This window comes from Oncorhynchus kisutch, linkage group LG4 (assembly GCF_002021735.2).
Source record: "Oncorhynchus kisutch isolate 150728-3 linkage group LG4, Okis_V2, whole genome shotgun sequence".
NCBI classification, from domain to species: domain Eukaryota; kingdom Metazoa; phylum Chordata; class Actinopteri; order Salmoniformes; family Salmonidae; genus Oncorhynchus; species Oncorhynchus kisutch.
This window is the reverse complement of record NC_034177.2, coordinates 66,600,674-66,616,501: the sequence shown is the minus strand read 5'-3', so window position 1 is coordinate 66,616,501 and position 15,828 is coordinate 66,600,674. Positions and strand designations below refer to the sequence as shown.

At 43.6% G+C, this 15,828-nt stretch overlaps 1 protein-coding gene across 1 annotated transcript; it reads right to left on the bottom strand.

Moving 5' to 3' along the window:
- Positions 1-450: 450 nt before the first annotated feature.
- Positions 451-15,590, bottom strand: slc2a15a (solute carrier family 2 member 15a). Its single transcript, XM_031821840.1, has 12 exons — positions 15,540-15,590; positions 15,239-15,337; positions 8,404-8,564; positions 7,256-7,380; positions 6,848-6,993; positions 6,376-6,508; positions 5,956-6,143; positions 4,930-5,040; positions 4,394-4,495; positions 3,892-3,967; positions 2,691-2,818; positions 451-2,197 (listed from the first exon to the last, which is right to left on the bottom strand). The coding sequence occupies exons 1-12, from the start codon at positions 15,588-15,590 to the stop codon at positions 1,943-1,945; spliced, it is 1,575 nt and encodes a 524-aa protein (XP_031677700.1). The 3' UTR covers positions 451-1,942.
- Positions 15,591-15,828: the final 238 nt, after the last annotated feature.

Here is a 15,828-nt window from a genome sequence, read left to right as displayed (position 1 = left end):
TCGACACGAGACAGTTTAATGAAAGGCAATTGTCGTATCTATTTTCTATACAAACTATACATCTGTAGGATTTCCCCTTGAGCACGATATCACGACCTCATAAATGATCAGCATTTATTAATTATATATATCTGAGCATCTCAATGAGAACTCTGTCGTCTTTTTGAAATCCACAACAAATATACCATGTAGAACACACGTGTCATTGATAACTAATTTGAATTAAATCAGATAGGTGTGTAGCAACTGTTGCCAAATAATGACAAACACCCTAACCACTGTCCCAATAAAAGATATCTCTAGAGCATGTGCCTACTGGGCCAGTATAGTTAGTCCCTGCCCATAAGAAACCCTAACCCCTCCTCCCTAGGCACTTATGTAGATGAAACAACTTGATAGGTAAGCAATAGGCTGAATGTACTTTGAAGTAAATCTCAGCTCTTTTCAAAGTCCAGGAAACAAACTATTTTATTGATCATAGTGATTCAGGAGTATCATTAAAACAGGTTAACATGCCCCACCAAGATTAGACAATTATACAGAAAACCCTTAAATAGCTGAAATAAACCAATCAAATCAATGATGAACCAATACCTGACACAGACATGGTGGCTAGCAGGAAGATCCGAATGTGGTGAATTAAGAGTTTGTCAGTTTAAATCCCAGGTGAAAAGAACTGTGTGAGAGTACCCCTGACCTTGCCAACAGACAACGAGCTATAAATGGATCACTGGTACAACCATGAGGGCGTAACAAGGCGTGATGTCAAATGAAACATGTTTTTTTTTAGGGGGAGAACGTTTCTTTGGGACCATCAGGCGACGTCCTGACAACTGATATGCAGAAATGTTCCTGCAACGTTCAAATGAAACGTGTCTAGAACATTCATATCTTCTGTTCTGAGAACATGGCAACCATATTCTGTCTTTGTTTGGTGAGACGTTGATGGAATATTCTCCTAACCCTCAGAAATGATCGACACGTGAATGTTCTTTCAACGTTTCCATGAAACATGTCGAAAACATTAATATTGTAAATTCTGAGAACATGGTAACCACTTCCTGGGTAAGTTCAATTTTACATTAAGGGGATGGTCTCTTGGAAACATTCCTTGCACATCATGGGCACATTCCTATGAAAACATTAGTTAGTGACCTAATGAGACTCTTAATGGAGCGTTCTCTGAAGTTGTGGGAACGTTTGTTGTTAGCTGGTATGTGCAATACATCTGCAGAGCTTGCCAGGGAAGTTATATATGCTGCACAAGAACACTTGAAACAATACTGGTTGTAACATATCCCAAACAACCCCAAACCCCAAAAGAATTTTCAAAACCATTACATCATATTTTGTGTTAGATTCTAATGACTAAAACAAAGTGAATGTCTCTCCTGAGATTTATTAGACAATAAAAAGGATTGCTCTGAAAACAAGTATATAATTGATCATAAACATCATAAAGCTTTGCATATTATTACTTTGATAAAATATTTGAATGTACACAGTTCAAATACAGTTATATATTAGAAAATAAACTCTGGCTTTTGATAAAACCATACAGTATGTATAAAACACATCAAGCTACACCCTTCTGAAAAATGTACAGATCTGTCAGTCTTGACATAACCCAGACACCCTTTAAATGACTGCAAAATAACAAAGGCCTGATTTGGAATAGGAAGGTAAAAGGCAAAAAGAAAGCATATGTGCAGTATATTTATGTGTGCCTACAGTATGTGTGCATGTCTCTTTTACTGCATGATCTCAAAATCACAGGTTAATCTGAAAGTAAATCAGTACGACGTGATATTGTATCCTGCTCCTCCCATGATTTTTTTTGTGGCAGCCAATCCAGCTTTTTACCTATCAATGGTCATACTGAAGGGAAAAAAAGCTACTTCTGAGTTTTGGAATGCAGCCAGCCTCTCTCTCAGAGCCACTATCAGGGGACGGAGGAGGAGCTGTCAAACTCCAGCGATCCATTCTCCAGGGTTCCGTATCCGTTCATCTTCCTCAGTTTGAGCTGGTCGGGATGGCCCAGGCCCTGGGTCTCTGGCACCGCCTCCTTGGAGGCGAACATCTGGCTGATCTCCACAAACGTCTTGTTCTTGGTCTCGGGGATGACGAAGAACACAAAGGCCGCCACCGCCAGACACACGCAGCAGAACACCAGGTAGCAGTAGGACCCAGCGGACATCTGACACCAGGGAGGGAGGGATGGATGGACAGACAGACAAAGGATTTCGATTCTAATATCCATAGTGCTTGGCCCTGATTTGTGTTTTTTTGCACAGGCATTGGTCCTGAGGAGCAAAGACGTTGGCCATGCTGAGTGAGGGTGGACACCATGTCAAGTAAAGCCATGTCAGGAAGAAGCAGAGCCATGCTGAGGCCAGGCAAAGTAGAATACCACCCCCGGGCAACACACATATACACAAAAGGCTGGAAGCAACACAGTGTCAGCTGCACTGCAGAGCCCCTGGAGCAGGCTAGGGGTTAAGTGCCATGCTCAAGGGCACAACGGCAGTAGGTGGCACCTGAAGTTCTGATGCCAGCAACCCTGATGCTGCCATGTTAAGTAGGGGCACAGCCAGGTCAAGTTAATTGAGGGCAGAGGGCATATTATTAAGTGAGGACAGAGGCCATATGAAGTGAGGACAGATTAAGTGAGGGCAGAGGCAGTTGGTTACCTGTAGGAAGGGGAAGACGAAGCCGACTGTGAAGTTGGAAATCCAGTTGAGGGATCCTCCCACAGTGTAGGCTGCTGGGCGGTGAGACTGTTTAAACAGCTCTGCCGTTATCAGGAAAGGAACACCCGCTACAATATATACACTGACCGTTAGTACACTGCACACACACACACACACACACACACACACACACACACACACACACACACACACACACACACACACACACACACACACACACACACACACACACACACACACACATTAAACCAATAATTTCAGCCCATATACAAACACAGACTATGTAAACACACTGACAGGTAGAGTGATAACGCTAGCTGCGTTTGATTGAGCTTGCCTGGTGCAATGGAATCAATGGAACAGTCCCAAAAGTGTAAACCCGACCTGCCAATCTGGTACTCCAGGCAGGCTCAAGAAAACGTTCAGGCAAACTATTTAAACCCAGCTCTGGATGGCACCTGAGCAATTGTTTACCATTGTAATGTGGTAGTAATCGATCTAATCCCGTTTGGTCACAAGTGATGAATATGCAACGCCTTGTGTTACTACACTGCTAATGACCCTTTGAATGAACATGAGCCCAGGCTGCCTTATTTGTGCATAATTATTCGTGCTTCATCATTGTGGGTGGCGGAGGAATAACACTTTTCGACTGATGAGGAGTTAGGCCCCCGATTCATTATTCATCTTGATTTGCTGTTGAGCGGCAGCATTCATCACCTTTCTGACCAATGAGGCGTGATGAGGCCTAATTAAAGACAGGATCCTCAACAGAATGAGCCAATCCACTAAGGACCAGAGGGGGATGTAGTCGGGTATGTACATACATACGTCCCTCTACAGAACACACTCTCATTTGTCTATCTTAGAGGGGATATAGACTTTATCATCATCACACACAGGCAGATAATCAGGAGGCGAGATCAAGGCCATTAGCTGCATTAACAAGCGCTCAATTTTGACCTCCAGAGGGCGCCCTTTCAATACACACCAGGAGGTCGGAAACCAGCAAATCTGGCAACACACCCCGGTGTATCCCTGTATGAATCCTGGATGTGTGTGTGTGTGTGTGTTTGTGTGCGCGTGTCTGCATGTGTGCTCTCTGCTCAAATGAATGGAAAGTAAATTCATAACTGAGAGGAGAAGAGTAAGATAGAGTAAGTAGAAGAATGCAGCTCACCTGGCCCAATGCAGAAACCAGCGATGATACCGACCACGCATCCAACACTGACATACCGCATGAATGGTAAGTGAACCTGTAAGCATAGTGTAGTGGAAGACACAAGACGCCATGACCTAACTGAGTCAGTATATTCCATAAGGAGATTTCTATTATAGTTGACCGCATGCACTCTTAAATCTCCACCCGGCACAGCCAGAAGAGGACTGACCACCCCTCGGAGCCTGGTTCCTCTCTAGGTTTCTCCCTACATGTTCCTGCCTTCTCGGGAGTTTTTCCTGGCCACTGTGATCCCGCCCGTCTTTGGGGTTTCAGGCTGGGGATCTGTAAAGCTCTTTCTGACAACTGCTGAAAATGGCTTTATAAAATGCATTTGATTGATTGATAAACTATACTAAAGTACTCTCTGTCATATCAGAAGGATATAATTAATATAGTAAAAACACAAATGCAGTGCACCCTACCTCCCACCCACCCGCACACAAATACCACAAATACAGACCTGTAGAACGAGGGAGAGAGTGATCCCAGCACAGCAGAATCCCATGACTAGAAACCCCCCGATGATGAGAGGCCTCCTGCCTAGTTTCTCTATGGTAAAACACTACAGAGAGAGAGAGAGAGAGAGAGAAGGGGCAGAGAGAGAGAGAGAGAGAGAGAGAGAGGGCAGAGAGAGAGAGAGAGAGAGGGGGGCAGAGAGAGAGAGAGAGAGAGAGAGAGAGAGAAGGGGCAGAGAGAGAGAGAGAGAGAGAGAGAGAGGGGGCAGAGAGAGAGAGAGACGGGGCAGAGAGAGAGAGAGAGAAGGGGCAGAGAGAGAGAGAGAAGGGGCAGAGAGAGAGAGAGAGAGAGGGAGAGAGAGAATTGGCAGAGAGAGAGAGAAGGGGCAGAGAGAGAGAGAGAGAGAGAGAGAAGGGGCAGAGAGAAACACAAGATACAAAGAGACAGAAAGCAACAAAACATGAATAACACAACCGTTAAAAGAGAAAACTATGACAGGGCAAACTTACAACCAATCCCATGTCTCCTCCATAGACTCACCCCGATGAGGCCAGCAATGATCTCGATGGCTCCTGTACCCACTGTAGTGTACTGGATCTCTGGGTCTGGGATGCCCGCGTTCCTAAAGATGTCATTGGTATAGAACCAGAGCTACAATGGAGAAAGACACTTTTGAGCTTGAGGGGCATGGGCACAAGTGGGACAGCCTGGAACAGGTGGCACAGTATGGGCACAGAGTAACAGTGGACAACCACTCACATTCAATTGATTTCAATTTGGGGCTTTGGGGAGGTTAACTTTAGACAGGGGGGGAAATCAGGAGTTGGAGGTAGTAAGAAACCAACACACACAAGTCTACACACCCATTAAACACACTCCTCTCTCCTGCTGCAGTCACAGAACAGTGTCAAGGCTTGCCACCGGCCACCTCCACTTAGCCTACAGCTCTCCTCTGGTATCTGCCTGATACCATCATCCTCATCACCATCACCACCGTCTTCATCCTCACTACCTGTGTTTCAAAGCTGCCTCAAATAGATTGCCAAAGCTAATTAGCTGCTAAAAATACATTGCAGAGATGAGGCTGCTAATGAGTTCAGCTCTGATGGGTAAAATGTGCACTTGTTGGCCCCAGTGTCCTGGTAATCATTTGAATAATTAATGCATCTCAGTAGCATAATTCAGGAAGGGATTTAGCTAATCGTATTGCTGTTAAATGATGACTCGTAGTTTTGGGTTCTTCACCACATGATCACATGAGGCTTGTAAAAGATGAGGAATCATTCATTCTGCCTTTCAACTGAGCCTCTCGGTGTAGTGGGCCCGACTGTAATGGATGAGAGGGGGAAGAAGGTGAGAGAGCGATAAGAGGTGGAGTGTAGGAGAGAGAGGGTGAGAGAGTAAGGAAAGGACATGGCAGAGAATGAGCAGGGTGTGATAGGGGTGAAAACGGGGGAAAAGAGAGAGGTAGAGAGAGGCCGAGGAGTGCTAAAAAAAGGAGTAACAAAGGGATAGAGAGATATGAGAAGGAGAGGAGCACCATAGCGAACAGATGAGTAATCTTACAGCGTCTATACCGGAGAGCTGCATGCCGATATTGATGACCACCACACTGAGCAGCTGCCAGCGCACCAAAGGGTCCAGTATCAGTCGCCATACCGACACCGTCTCCACCGACGACAGAGAGCGCTGCTCCTCCTGCATCTCCTCGATCTCTGACTGGATGTTACACTTGGCCCGGTACCACTTCAACGCTGAGGTAGGAAATAAAACAGGAAGTTACACTTGAAACAGGCAATGACAATGCATTTGTATTAAATGAAAATGAAATATGACTTGAACTTTGTCATTGATGGTTAACTAAACAGTTTGGCACATGACTCGAATTGACAACGTTGCCACAGGAAATAATCATAGCCCTGAGGTCACACTATTCACATACTAAGTATGTGTCCCCGTCTCAATGGTGTCGTCTAGCATACTGACCTATAATGGTGGCGTGGACATTATGCTTCTCAATCAGCAGGTATCGTGGGCTCTCCGGAAACCATGGCAACAGCATCAGCTGAATGAAGGTGGGTATCACCACCAGAGAGAGAAACAGGGGCCAGTGATCCTCCTGTAAACATGAGAAAACGACTCACAATCATCACCTACATGATGTACAGCTGTACACCAGTGGAGGCTGCTGAGGGGAGGACGGCTCATAATGATGTCCGGGACGGAGCAAATGGAATGGCATCAAACACGTGGAAACCATGTGTTTGTATTTGATACCATTCCGCTCCGCTCCAGCCATTACCACGAGCCCGTCCTCCCCAATTAAGGTGCCACCAACCTCCTGTGCAGTACACACATAACCCCAAAAATGCAACACGCAAACCATTGAAAATGAATCCATCTCTAAACTTATGAACGGCAAGTGTAAAGCTTTTCCTGGAAATGGTATTTGGCGTACCTTCCCCAGAATTTCGTGTAGACCCAGGATCTGGGCCGAGAAGACCCCAGCACAAATGAAGAGGCTGGGCACGAGCCCCAGGAAACCACGCAGGTTCTTAGGAGCTATCTCCCCCAGGTACATGGGCACCACGCTCAGAGAGATACCTACACAACACAACGATGACGACGTGGACATTTTTTTCACCGACCAAAAATCAAGATAAGACACAACAGTGAGCAAACATTCACTTTCTTGTTATTGCCAAATTCAGAACTTTGCCCAGCTACCGTGCCACGTTTATACCGTATGTATACATTCCTCAGTGACCCATTCCTGAACCTTGACCCTTATCCTATAACCTTAACTCTAACTCTCAACTCTGAACCTTACCCTTCTCACTGAGTGGGCACGCTGATGTGTTTGTACCTGAGTGGATCCCTGTGACGAAGCGGCCAAAGATGACCATCTCTGGAGAGCCACAGATCCTGCTGAAGCCCATGAGAGATCCAGCGATGAACACCAATACCGTTGAGTTCACCACTGTGCCTTTCCTACACACACACACACGCACAACACACACACACACATTATGGTTGGCTCTGTCCACCATTAAAATGTGTGGATTATCAGAACTAGCTAATTAATGTACCAATGTATGAAGCTGTGCATAAAAGCATGTGGACCATAGGCAATAGCAGGTACACCTTCATTACTTCTATGACATAGAATAGTAAAGTCTCCCCCTGATATACAGTCAGGGAGGGCGTTTTGAGTTCTGATCGCCCATAAAACACAGTTGGGTGATGAAAATGATCAGCTCATAACTGGGCTCGTAAATGGTTCTCTTTCATTTGCATGTAAATGTCCAGTCAGATCATGTGAGTCCTTTAGATAAATGAGATCTAAGCCTGCACTGAATACAAAACACTCTTTAGAGGGCTGGCAAGAGGGGACAGAGATCGCACTGACTACACTCCAAAGGGTATAGGGGACAGAGAGTGTGCACTTTAAAGGGCAGAGGGAACAGAACAAGTGTAGCACATTGGGTAGCTTGTACAAAGAGTTTAAACTCTAAATGGCAGTGTAACTAAACACTATGCACTCTGAAAGGCAGACAGGACGAACAGTGTGCACCCTGAAGAGCAGAGGAGAGCAAAGGAGGGAGGGCATGGTCATCCTTGCGATCAGAGGGGAGAAGGTCAGGGGTGATAGATGAGGGCGCTGCTCTAATGCCCTCAATTGTGTGTGTGTGTGTGTGTGTGTGTGTGACTAGCTCAGAAAGCCAGGCAGGGTGGCAGGGTAGCAGGGTGGCAGTGCCCAGAGCTCCAGTCCAGATGCTGCATTGTGTCTCTGAGGCTGTTCATGTCAACTGGCCAACAGCCACCCTGCAGCCACAGTGTCTGGAGGTCTCAGGCATTGGCCTAAACCAAAACAAAGGTCTTCAAAGGACAGAACTTTCCAAATCTTTACAGATGAACACTGACTCGAATGGGGAGCAGAGAATATTGTGAAAAACCTGTATAGGAGTGTGTGTCACTGGGAGTGTGCGTATGGGGAGCGTGTAAGGGTCTCACCTGCCGAACCTGGTGACAAGCATGCCCACCATGAGGGATCCCAGTAGACCCCCAATGGCAAAGACAGACACGGTGAGAGAGTACATGAGGGTCAGAGCCTCCCCATCCAGCCCCGTACCATTACGGCTCACTGACGTCCTGTTGTAGAAGTCCTTAATGTACTGTGGGGGAGAGTGAAACAGGGAGAGAGAGAGCGAGAGAAACAAAGCGGGGAGAAAACAGTATTACTACTGTTAATCACTATGATTTATTTAATGTGTTCCTGTGCTCTTGCTTTGCCAGTGTAAGATACCTATCATGCCAATAGAGCTCATTGAGTAGAATTAAATTGAGAGGGGCAAAGAGGTGTTATCACATAAACTTGGTGCGACACAATTCAAATGACTGTATGACACACAGTATGCCATACAGCACACAATGTGTTACATAATGTCACTAAGACCTCAATTTGTTACCAGCATCAAACTGTACAAAACACTATATAACTATCAATCTTACATTCCCAAAATGCCAATGTCAATGAGACCGCCCCACTTACATTTAATCCATCGCTATCTGGCCAATGAGAGCCTATAGAGGGGAACGCAGAATCACAACCAAACTGGGAGTCCTTGTCATGTGGCCCATGCTTCTCCTCTTTCCCTGGCATTTTCAGGTCACAGACCAGGACTAATTCAATTCCACTGCTATGTCCTTTTAAAAAAAAACTTAATTAACCTCTTAATCTACAGTGTGGCCAATTCAGGATCAATTCAACCACTCACAGACTCAGGCGAGGAACGGTGAGAAATGAAGAGACCTTGCACTGTGTGTGTGTGTGCATACGTGTGTGCGTGCGTATGTGTGTTCTGATGATAGTAATCAGACCTTAGTGTATTTCAAACATACAAACAGAAACATTCTGGTCATGCTCTATTTCACAGTTCACTTGAGCAGATATTAAAGCAGTGTTCCAACCATATCTCTACAGTTCCAACTATAGAATTGGAATGGACAACTGTTGGCTAAGCTTCACTTTACAGTCCAGCTGTTAACCTAACATTTTACTGCAGTGGTCGTAATCAGGGTCACACAGAGTCATTCTTGGTAGTTGTTTTCTTTATATTTTGGTTAGGTCAGGGTGTGACGAGGGTGGGTATGCTAGTTTTTGTATTGTCTAGGGTTTTTGTATGTCTAGGGTTTTGTAGGTCTAGGTATTTGTATGTCTATGGTGGCCTTATATGGTTCCCAATCAGAGGCAGCTGTTTATTGTTGTCTCTGATTGGGGATCATATTTAGGTATCCATTTTCCCTTTTGTGTTCGTGGGTTCTTGTCTATGTGTAGTTAGTTGCCTGTCAGCACTCGTTTGTATAGCTTCACGGTTTGTTATTTTGGTTAGTTTGTTCAGTGCTCATTCGCTAAATAAAATAAGAATGTACGCATACAACGCTGCGCCTTTGTCCAATTCAAACATGACAGTAGTCTTAAACAAATTTACTTTGGGAAGAAAAGTTTACACCTCACACACATGGTAATAGTCTTAAAATAAGAAGATGCCTGTACCATGTCAGATATAGAGTTGAAATGTATTCAATTTTGAGTTTGCATCCCAATAATACACTTTATATACACTGAGTGTACAAAACATACATAAAGAACACCTTCCTAATATTGGGTTGCAACCCCCCCACCCCCCAAACTGGTGTGCTTCAATCATTTGTCTTGCCCATTCACCCTCTGAATGGCACACATAAACGATACATGTCTCAATTGTCTCAAGGCTTAAAAATCCTTCTTTAACAAGTGACATCAAGAAAGGATCATAGCTTTTACCTGGATTCACCTGGTCAGTCTATGTCATGGAAAGAGCAGGTGTCTTACATTTTTTTATACATTCAATGTGCATCACAGAAGTCTGAAATATAACAAAACCGGTTGACATAGAAACCTGATTATTATTTAGGGAATTATGAAACATTTGAATAACATTCCACCCATGAGCCCACTAGAGAGCGATTTGGTAATTGAACTGCAATTTAAAAAACACATGGTCAAATTGTAATTACGGTACACTGCCTACTTCCTTAAAAGTGTAACAGAGTGTTCTGATGGGTGTTAAAACATAGGAACCCGATGTAGAACAGCATGCAATTTCAACATAAGATTGACTTACAGTACCAGTCAAACGTTTGGACACACCTACTCATTCAAGGGTTTTCTTAAATTTGTACTATTTTCTAAATTGTAGAATAACAGTGAAGACATCAAAACTATGAAATAGCACATGGAATCATGTAGTAACCAAAAAAGTGTTAAACAAAATCAAAATATATTTATAATTGAGATTCTTCAAAGTAGCCACCCTTTGCCTTGATGAAAGCTTTTCACACTCTTGGCATTCCCTCAACCAGCTTCATGAGGTAGTCACCTGGAATGAATTTCAATTAAGAGGTGTGCCTTGTTAAAAGTACTTTTGTGTCATTTCTTTCCTTCTTAATGCATTTGAGCCAATCAGTTGTGTTGTGACAAGGTATGGGTGGTATACAGAAGATAGCCATATTTGGTAAAAGACCAAGTCCATGTTATGGCAAGAACAGCTAAAATGAGCAAAGAGAAATGACAGTCCATCATTACTTAGAGACATGAAGGTCAGTTAATCCAGACAAAACCATCAAGCGCTATGATGAAACTGGCTCTCATGAGGACCGCCACAGGAAAAGCAGTCTGCTGCAGAGGATAAGTTCATTAGAGTTACCAGCCTCAGAAATTGCACCCCAAATAAATGCTTCACAGAGTTCAAGTAACAGACACATCTCAACATCAACTGCTCAGAGGACACTGCGTGAATCAGGCCTTCATGGTTGAATTGCTGCAAAGAAACAACTACTAAAGAACAGCAATAAGAAGAAGAGACTTGCTTGGGCCAACAAACACAAGCAATGGACATTAGACCAGTGGAAATCTTTCTTTTGAGATATTTGGTTCCAACCTCTGTGTCTTTGTAAGACGCAGAGTAGGTGAACGGATTATCTACGCATGTGTGTGTCACTCCCTGACCTTAGAGCCTTTTTAATTCTCTATTTGTTTAGGTCGAGGTGTGATTTGGGCGGGCATTCTAGTTTTTCTATTTCTTTGTTGGCCGGGTATGGTTCCCAATCAGAGGCAGCTGTCTATCGTTGTCTCTGATTGGGGATCATACTTAGGCAGCCTTTAGTTTGTGGGACCTTGACTATGTTTTTGCATAGTAGCTGTCTAGCCCTGTAGAACTTTATGGTCGATTTTGTATTTTGTTGTTTTATCGGAGTTCAGTATTAAAAATCATGAACACTTTCCACGCTGCTTTGGTCTCATTCATCTAACGGACGTAACGGTGTGGTTCCCACCATGAAGCATGGAGGAGGAGGTGTGATGGTGTGGGGGTGCTTTGCTGGTGACACTGTCTGGGATTTATTTAGAATTCAATGCACACTTAGCCAGCATGGCCACCACAGCATTCTGCAGCGATACGCCATCCCATCTGGTTTGCGCTTAGTGGGACTATCATTTGTTTTTCAACAGGACAATGACCCCAAACACACCTCCAGGCTATGTAAGGGCTATTTGACCAAGAAGGAGAGTGATGGAGTGCTGCACCAGATGACCTTGCCTACACAATCACCTGACCTCAACCCAATTGAGATGGTTTGGGATGAGTTGGACCGCAGAGTGAAGGAAAAGTAGCCAACAAGTACTCAGCATATGTCGGAACTCCTTCAAGACTGTTGGAAAAGCATTCCAGGTGAAGCTGGTTGAGAGAATGCCAAGAGTGTACAAAGCTGTCATCAAGGCAAATGGGTGGCTACTTTGAAGAATCTCAACTATAAAATATGTTTTGATTTGTGTAACACTTTTTTGGTTACTACATGATTCTATATGTGTTATTTCATAATTTTGATGTCTTCACTATTATTCTACAATGTAGAAAATAGTAAAAATAAAGAAAAACCCTTGATTGAGTAGGTGTTGTTAGGTGTGTATATGGGAGGTGAAGTCAAGTGCAGGAGAGCGGAGTATATTAAACAGGCGCATTTTCATACCGGTCAACAATGACAGCATAAAAAACATACTAGTGCCACAAACACGGTCTAAAACAAAAGTGCAGCACCTGACAAAATAATCACGTAACAATAAACACTTACACACAAAGACATGATGGGGAACAGAGGACTAAATACATGTAGATTGATTGGGGAATGAAAAGCAGGTGTGTATGGAACAAGACAAAACAAATGAACATATGAAAAATGGAGCGGCGATGGCTAGAAAGCCGGTGACGTCGATCGCCGAACGAACAAGGAGAGGAGCCGACTTCGACGGAAGTCGTGACAGGTGTGTCCAAACTTTTGACTGGTACTGTACATGGGAATTGATCCACAAACTAGAATCTCGCTAAATGTTTCTTGCGGCTAGTTTAAAAAAGAACAGTATGGGTTGCAGTCACTCCTTGTCCATAGACTACTTTCAAAGTAAACTAACAAATATTTGTACATTTAAATGAATGTAAATCATATTTGACAGTCCTGCTATTTACCTAGTATTATGTCTTAGCAAATACTGCACCAGCCACCACCAATTGAAACAAGAATATAAAGCAAGCCCAAACCCCAACAGTCAACACTGGTAACCAGTGGCCTGTAATTGGGCTAAAGGGACAAAGACACAATACCCAATGACCCCAACAGTGACCCTATAGCTGTGGGATACAATTAGCATTAGCTTTGGGCTGAAGAATGCAGTTAGCATTATCTTTATGCTGTAGGATATATTTGGCATTAGCTTCGGAGAGATTGGTTCTACAGTCCTTCCAACTGCATGGCCTCAACTGCATTCCTTCTGATAAAGAGCAGCCTGGTTCCTCATTCAATCCACATTCCTGGTGACAACAAACCTTTCACAGATGCACACACAGTTTAAACTACCTCACACTGACAAATCACTTTCATTTGAACTATCCGTGTTAAAATGTAGGCTAAGCCTCAGACTTTCACATTTTTTGTGTGAAAGCATGGACTCATCATGGTGAGCAGTATTAGATACAGCATTGGGGGTCTCACTCTGATGTACATGAGGGTAAGAGTGTAAAAGATACAGTGCATTCGGTAAGTATTCAGGCCCCTTGACTTTTTCCGCATTTTGTTACGTTACAGCTGTATTCTAAATGGATTAAATTGTATCTTTCCCCTCAATAATCTACACACAATAGCCCATAATGACAAAGCAAAAACAGGTTTTAATAAGTTTTTGCAAGTTTATTAAAAATAAAAAACTGAAATATAACATTTACATAAGAATTCAGACCCTTTAGTCAGTACTTTGTTGAAGCCACTTTGGCAGCAATTAAAGCCTTGAGTCTTCTTGGGTATGACGCTACAAGCTTGGCACATCTTTATTTGGGGAGTTTCTCCTATACTTCTCTGCAGATCCTCTCAAAGTCTGTTAAGTTGGAGGGGGGAGCGTCACTACTAAGCTATGTTCAGGTCTCTCCAGAGATGTTCGATCGGGTTCAAGTGCGGGCTCTAGCTAACTCAAGGACATTCAGAGGCTAAGCCACTCCTACGTTTTGTTGGCTGTGTGCTTGGGGTCGTTGTCCGGTTGGAAGGCGAACCTTCGCCCCAGTCTGAGGTCCTGAGCACTCTGGAGCAGGTTTTCATCAAGGATCTCTCTGTACTTTGCGCCGTTAATCTTTCCCTCGACCCTGACTAGTCTCCCAGTCCCTGCCACTGAAAATAGTTCAATCTTGGTTTCATCAGACCAGAGAATCTTGTTAATCATGATCTGAGAGTTTTTAGGTGGCTTTTGGCACACTCCAAGCGGGCTGTCATTTACCTTTTATTAAGGAGTGGCTTCCGTCTGGCCACTCTACCATAATGGCCTGATTGGTGGAGTGCTGCAGAGATGGTTGTCCTTCTGGAAGGTTCTCCCATTTCCACCGAAGAACTCTGGAGCTCTTCTCTTGCTCAGCTTGGCCTTGCAGCCAGCTCTAGGAAGAGTATTGGTGGTTCCAAACTTCTTCCATTTTAGAATGATGGAGGCCACTGTGTTCTTGGGGACCTTCAATGCTGGAGAAATGTTTTGGTAACCTTCACCAGATCTGTGCCTCGACACAATCCTGTCTCGGAGCTCTACGGGCAATTCCTTCGACCTCATGGCTTGGTTTTTGCTCTGACATGCACTGTTAAATGTAGGACCTTATATAGACAGGTGTGTGCCTTTCCAAATCATGTCCTATCATTTGAATTTACCACATGTGAACTCCAATCAAGTTGTAGAAACATCTCAAGGATGATCAATGGAAACAGGATGCACCTGAGCTCAATGTCGAGTCTCATAGCAAAATACTTACGAAAATAAGGTATTTATGTTTTTTATTTTTAATACATTTGCAAACATTTCTAATATCCTGTTTTCACTTTGTTATTATGTTTTTTTAAAATTGTGTGTAGATTGATGAGGAAAAAAATGTACATGACCCATTTTAGGATAAGGCTGTAACGTAACAAAATGCGGAAAATGGTCTGAATACTTCCCAAATGCCCTGTATACTGTATGTGAGATGTATACTCATAAATCAAATTGATGTCCGTGGGACACAGTCCATAGTCACATAGTCAATAGTGTAGACTGGTGAAAGTAAATTTAATTCAAAATTTAAATGTAACTTCAACAATCGCGCAAATCTCTGTTTACATCAACAATACATGATTTGGGGGAGATTCCGGGTTCCACAAGTTAGGAGTTGGCCATGGCAGAGTATTCAATACAGGACAGTAATCAATGTACAATGCAGATAATATGAGTGTAGTTCAATGGACTTACCACTGCAGGGGAGTTGACCACTGCCAGGTTATAGCCATAGAGCATGGAGCTCCCAAATGAGGTGAGGAACGCTACTGCCAACAGAGATGAGGTCAGGTGCTGCAGAGAGAGAGAGAAAGGGATAAAGGGAGATTATCTCAGAGAAAATGTGTACAGTAAACTTGTCATAAACCAACATCTAATGTTTTATTATTTGGTTTGTACTCCAGCCTTTGCTCTTGAGGAGTTCATTTGTTCTGTCATTTACAGTCAAAGGTTTAAGATTTGTGTGAATATGAATGACAGTCAAAGTTGTCTTTACTGTTGGGCTCTCATTCATCTCTTCTATGGCCTTTAGTTTGGAGGAATCCATGGGTCTGAGGAACTGTTGGTATAAGCCACATTAACCCTTAACATGTTAATTATGTGACTGTATCTGGTGGAGAATCTGGAGAATCTACACACACACACACACACACACACACACACACACACACACACACACACACACACACACACACACACACACACACACACACACACACACACACACACACACACACACACACACACACACAAACACACACACACACACACACACACAACAGGGT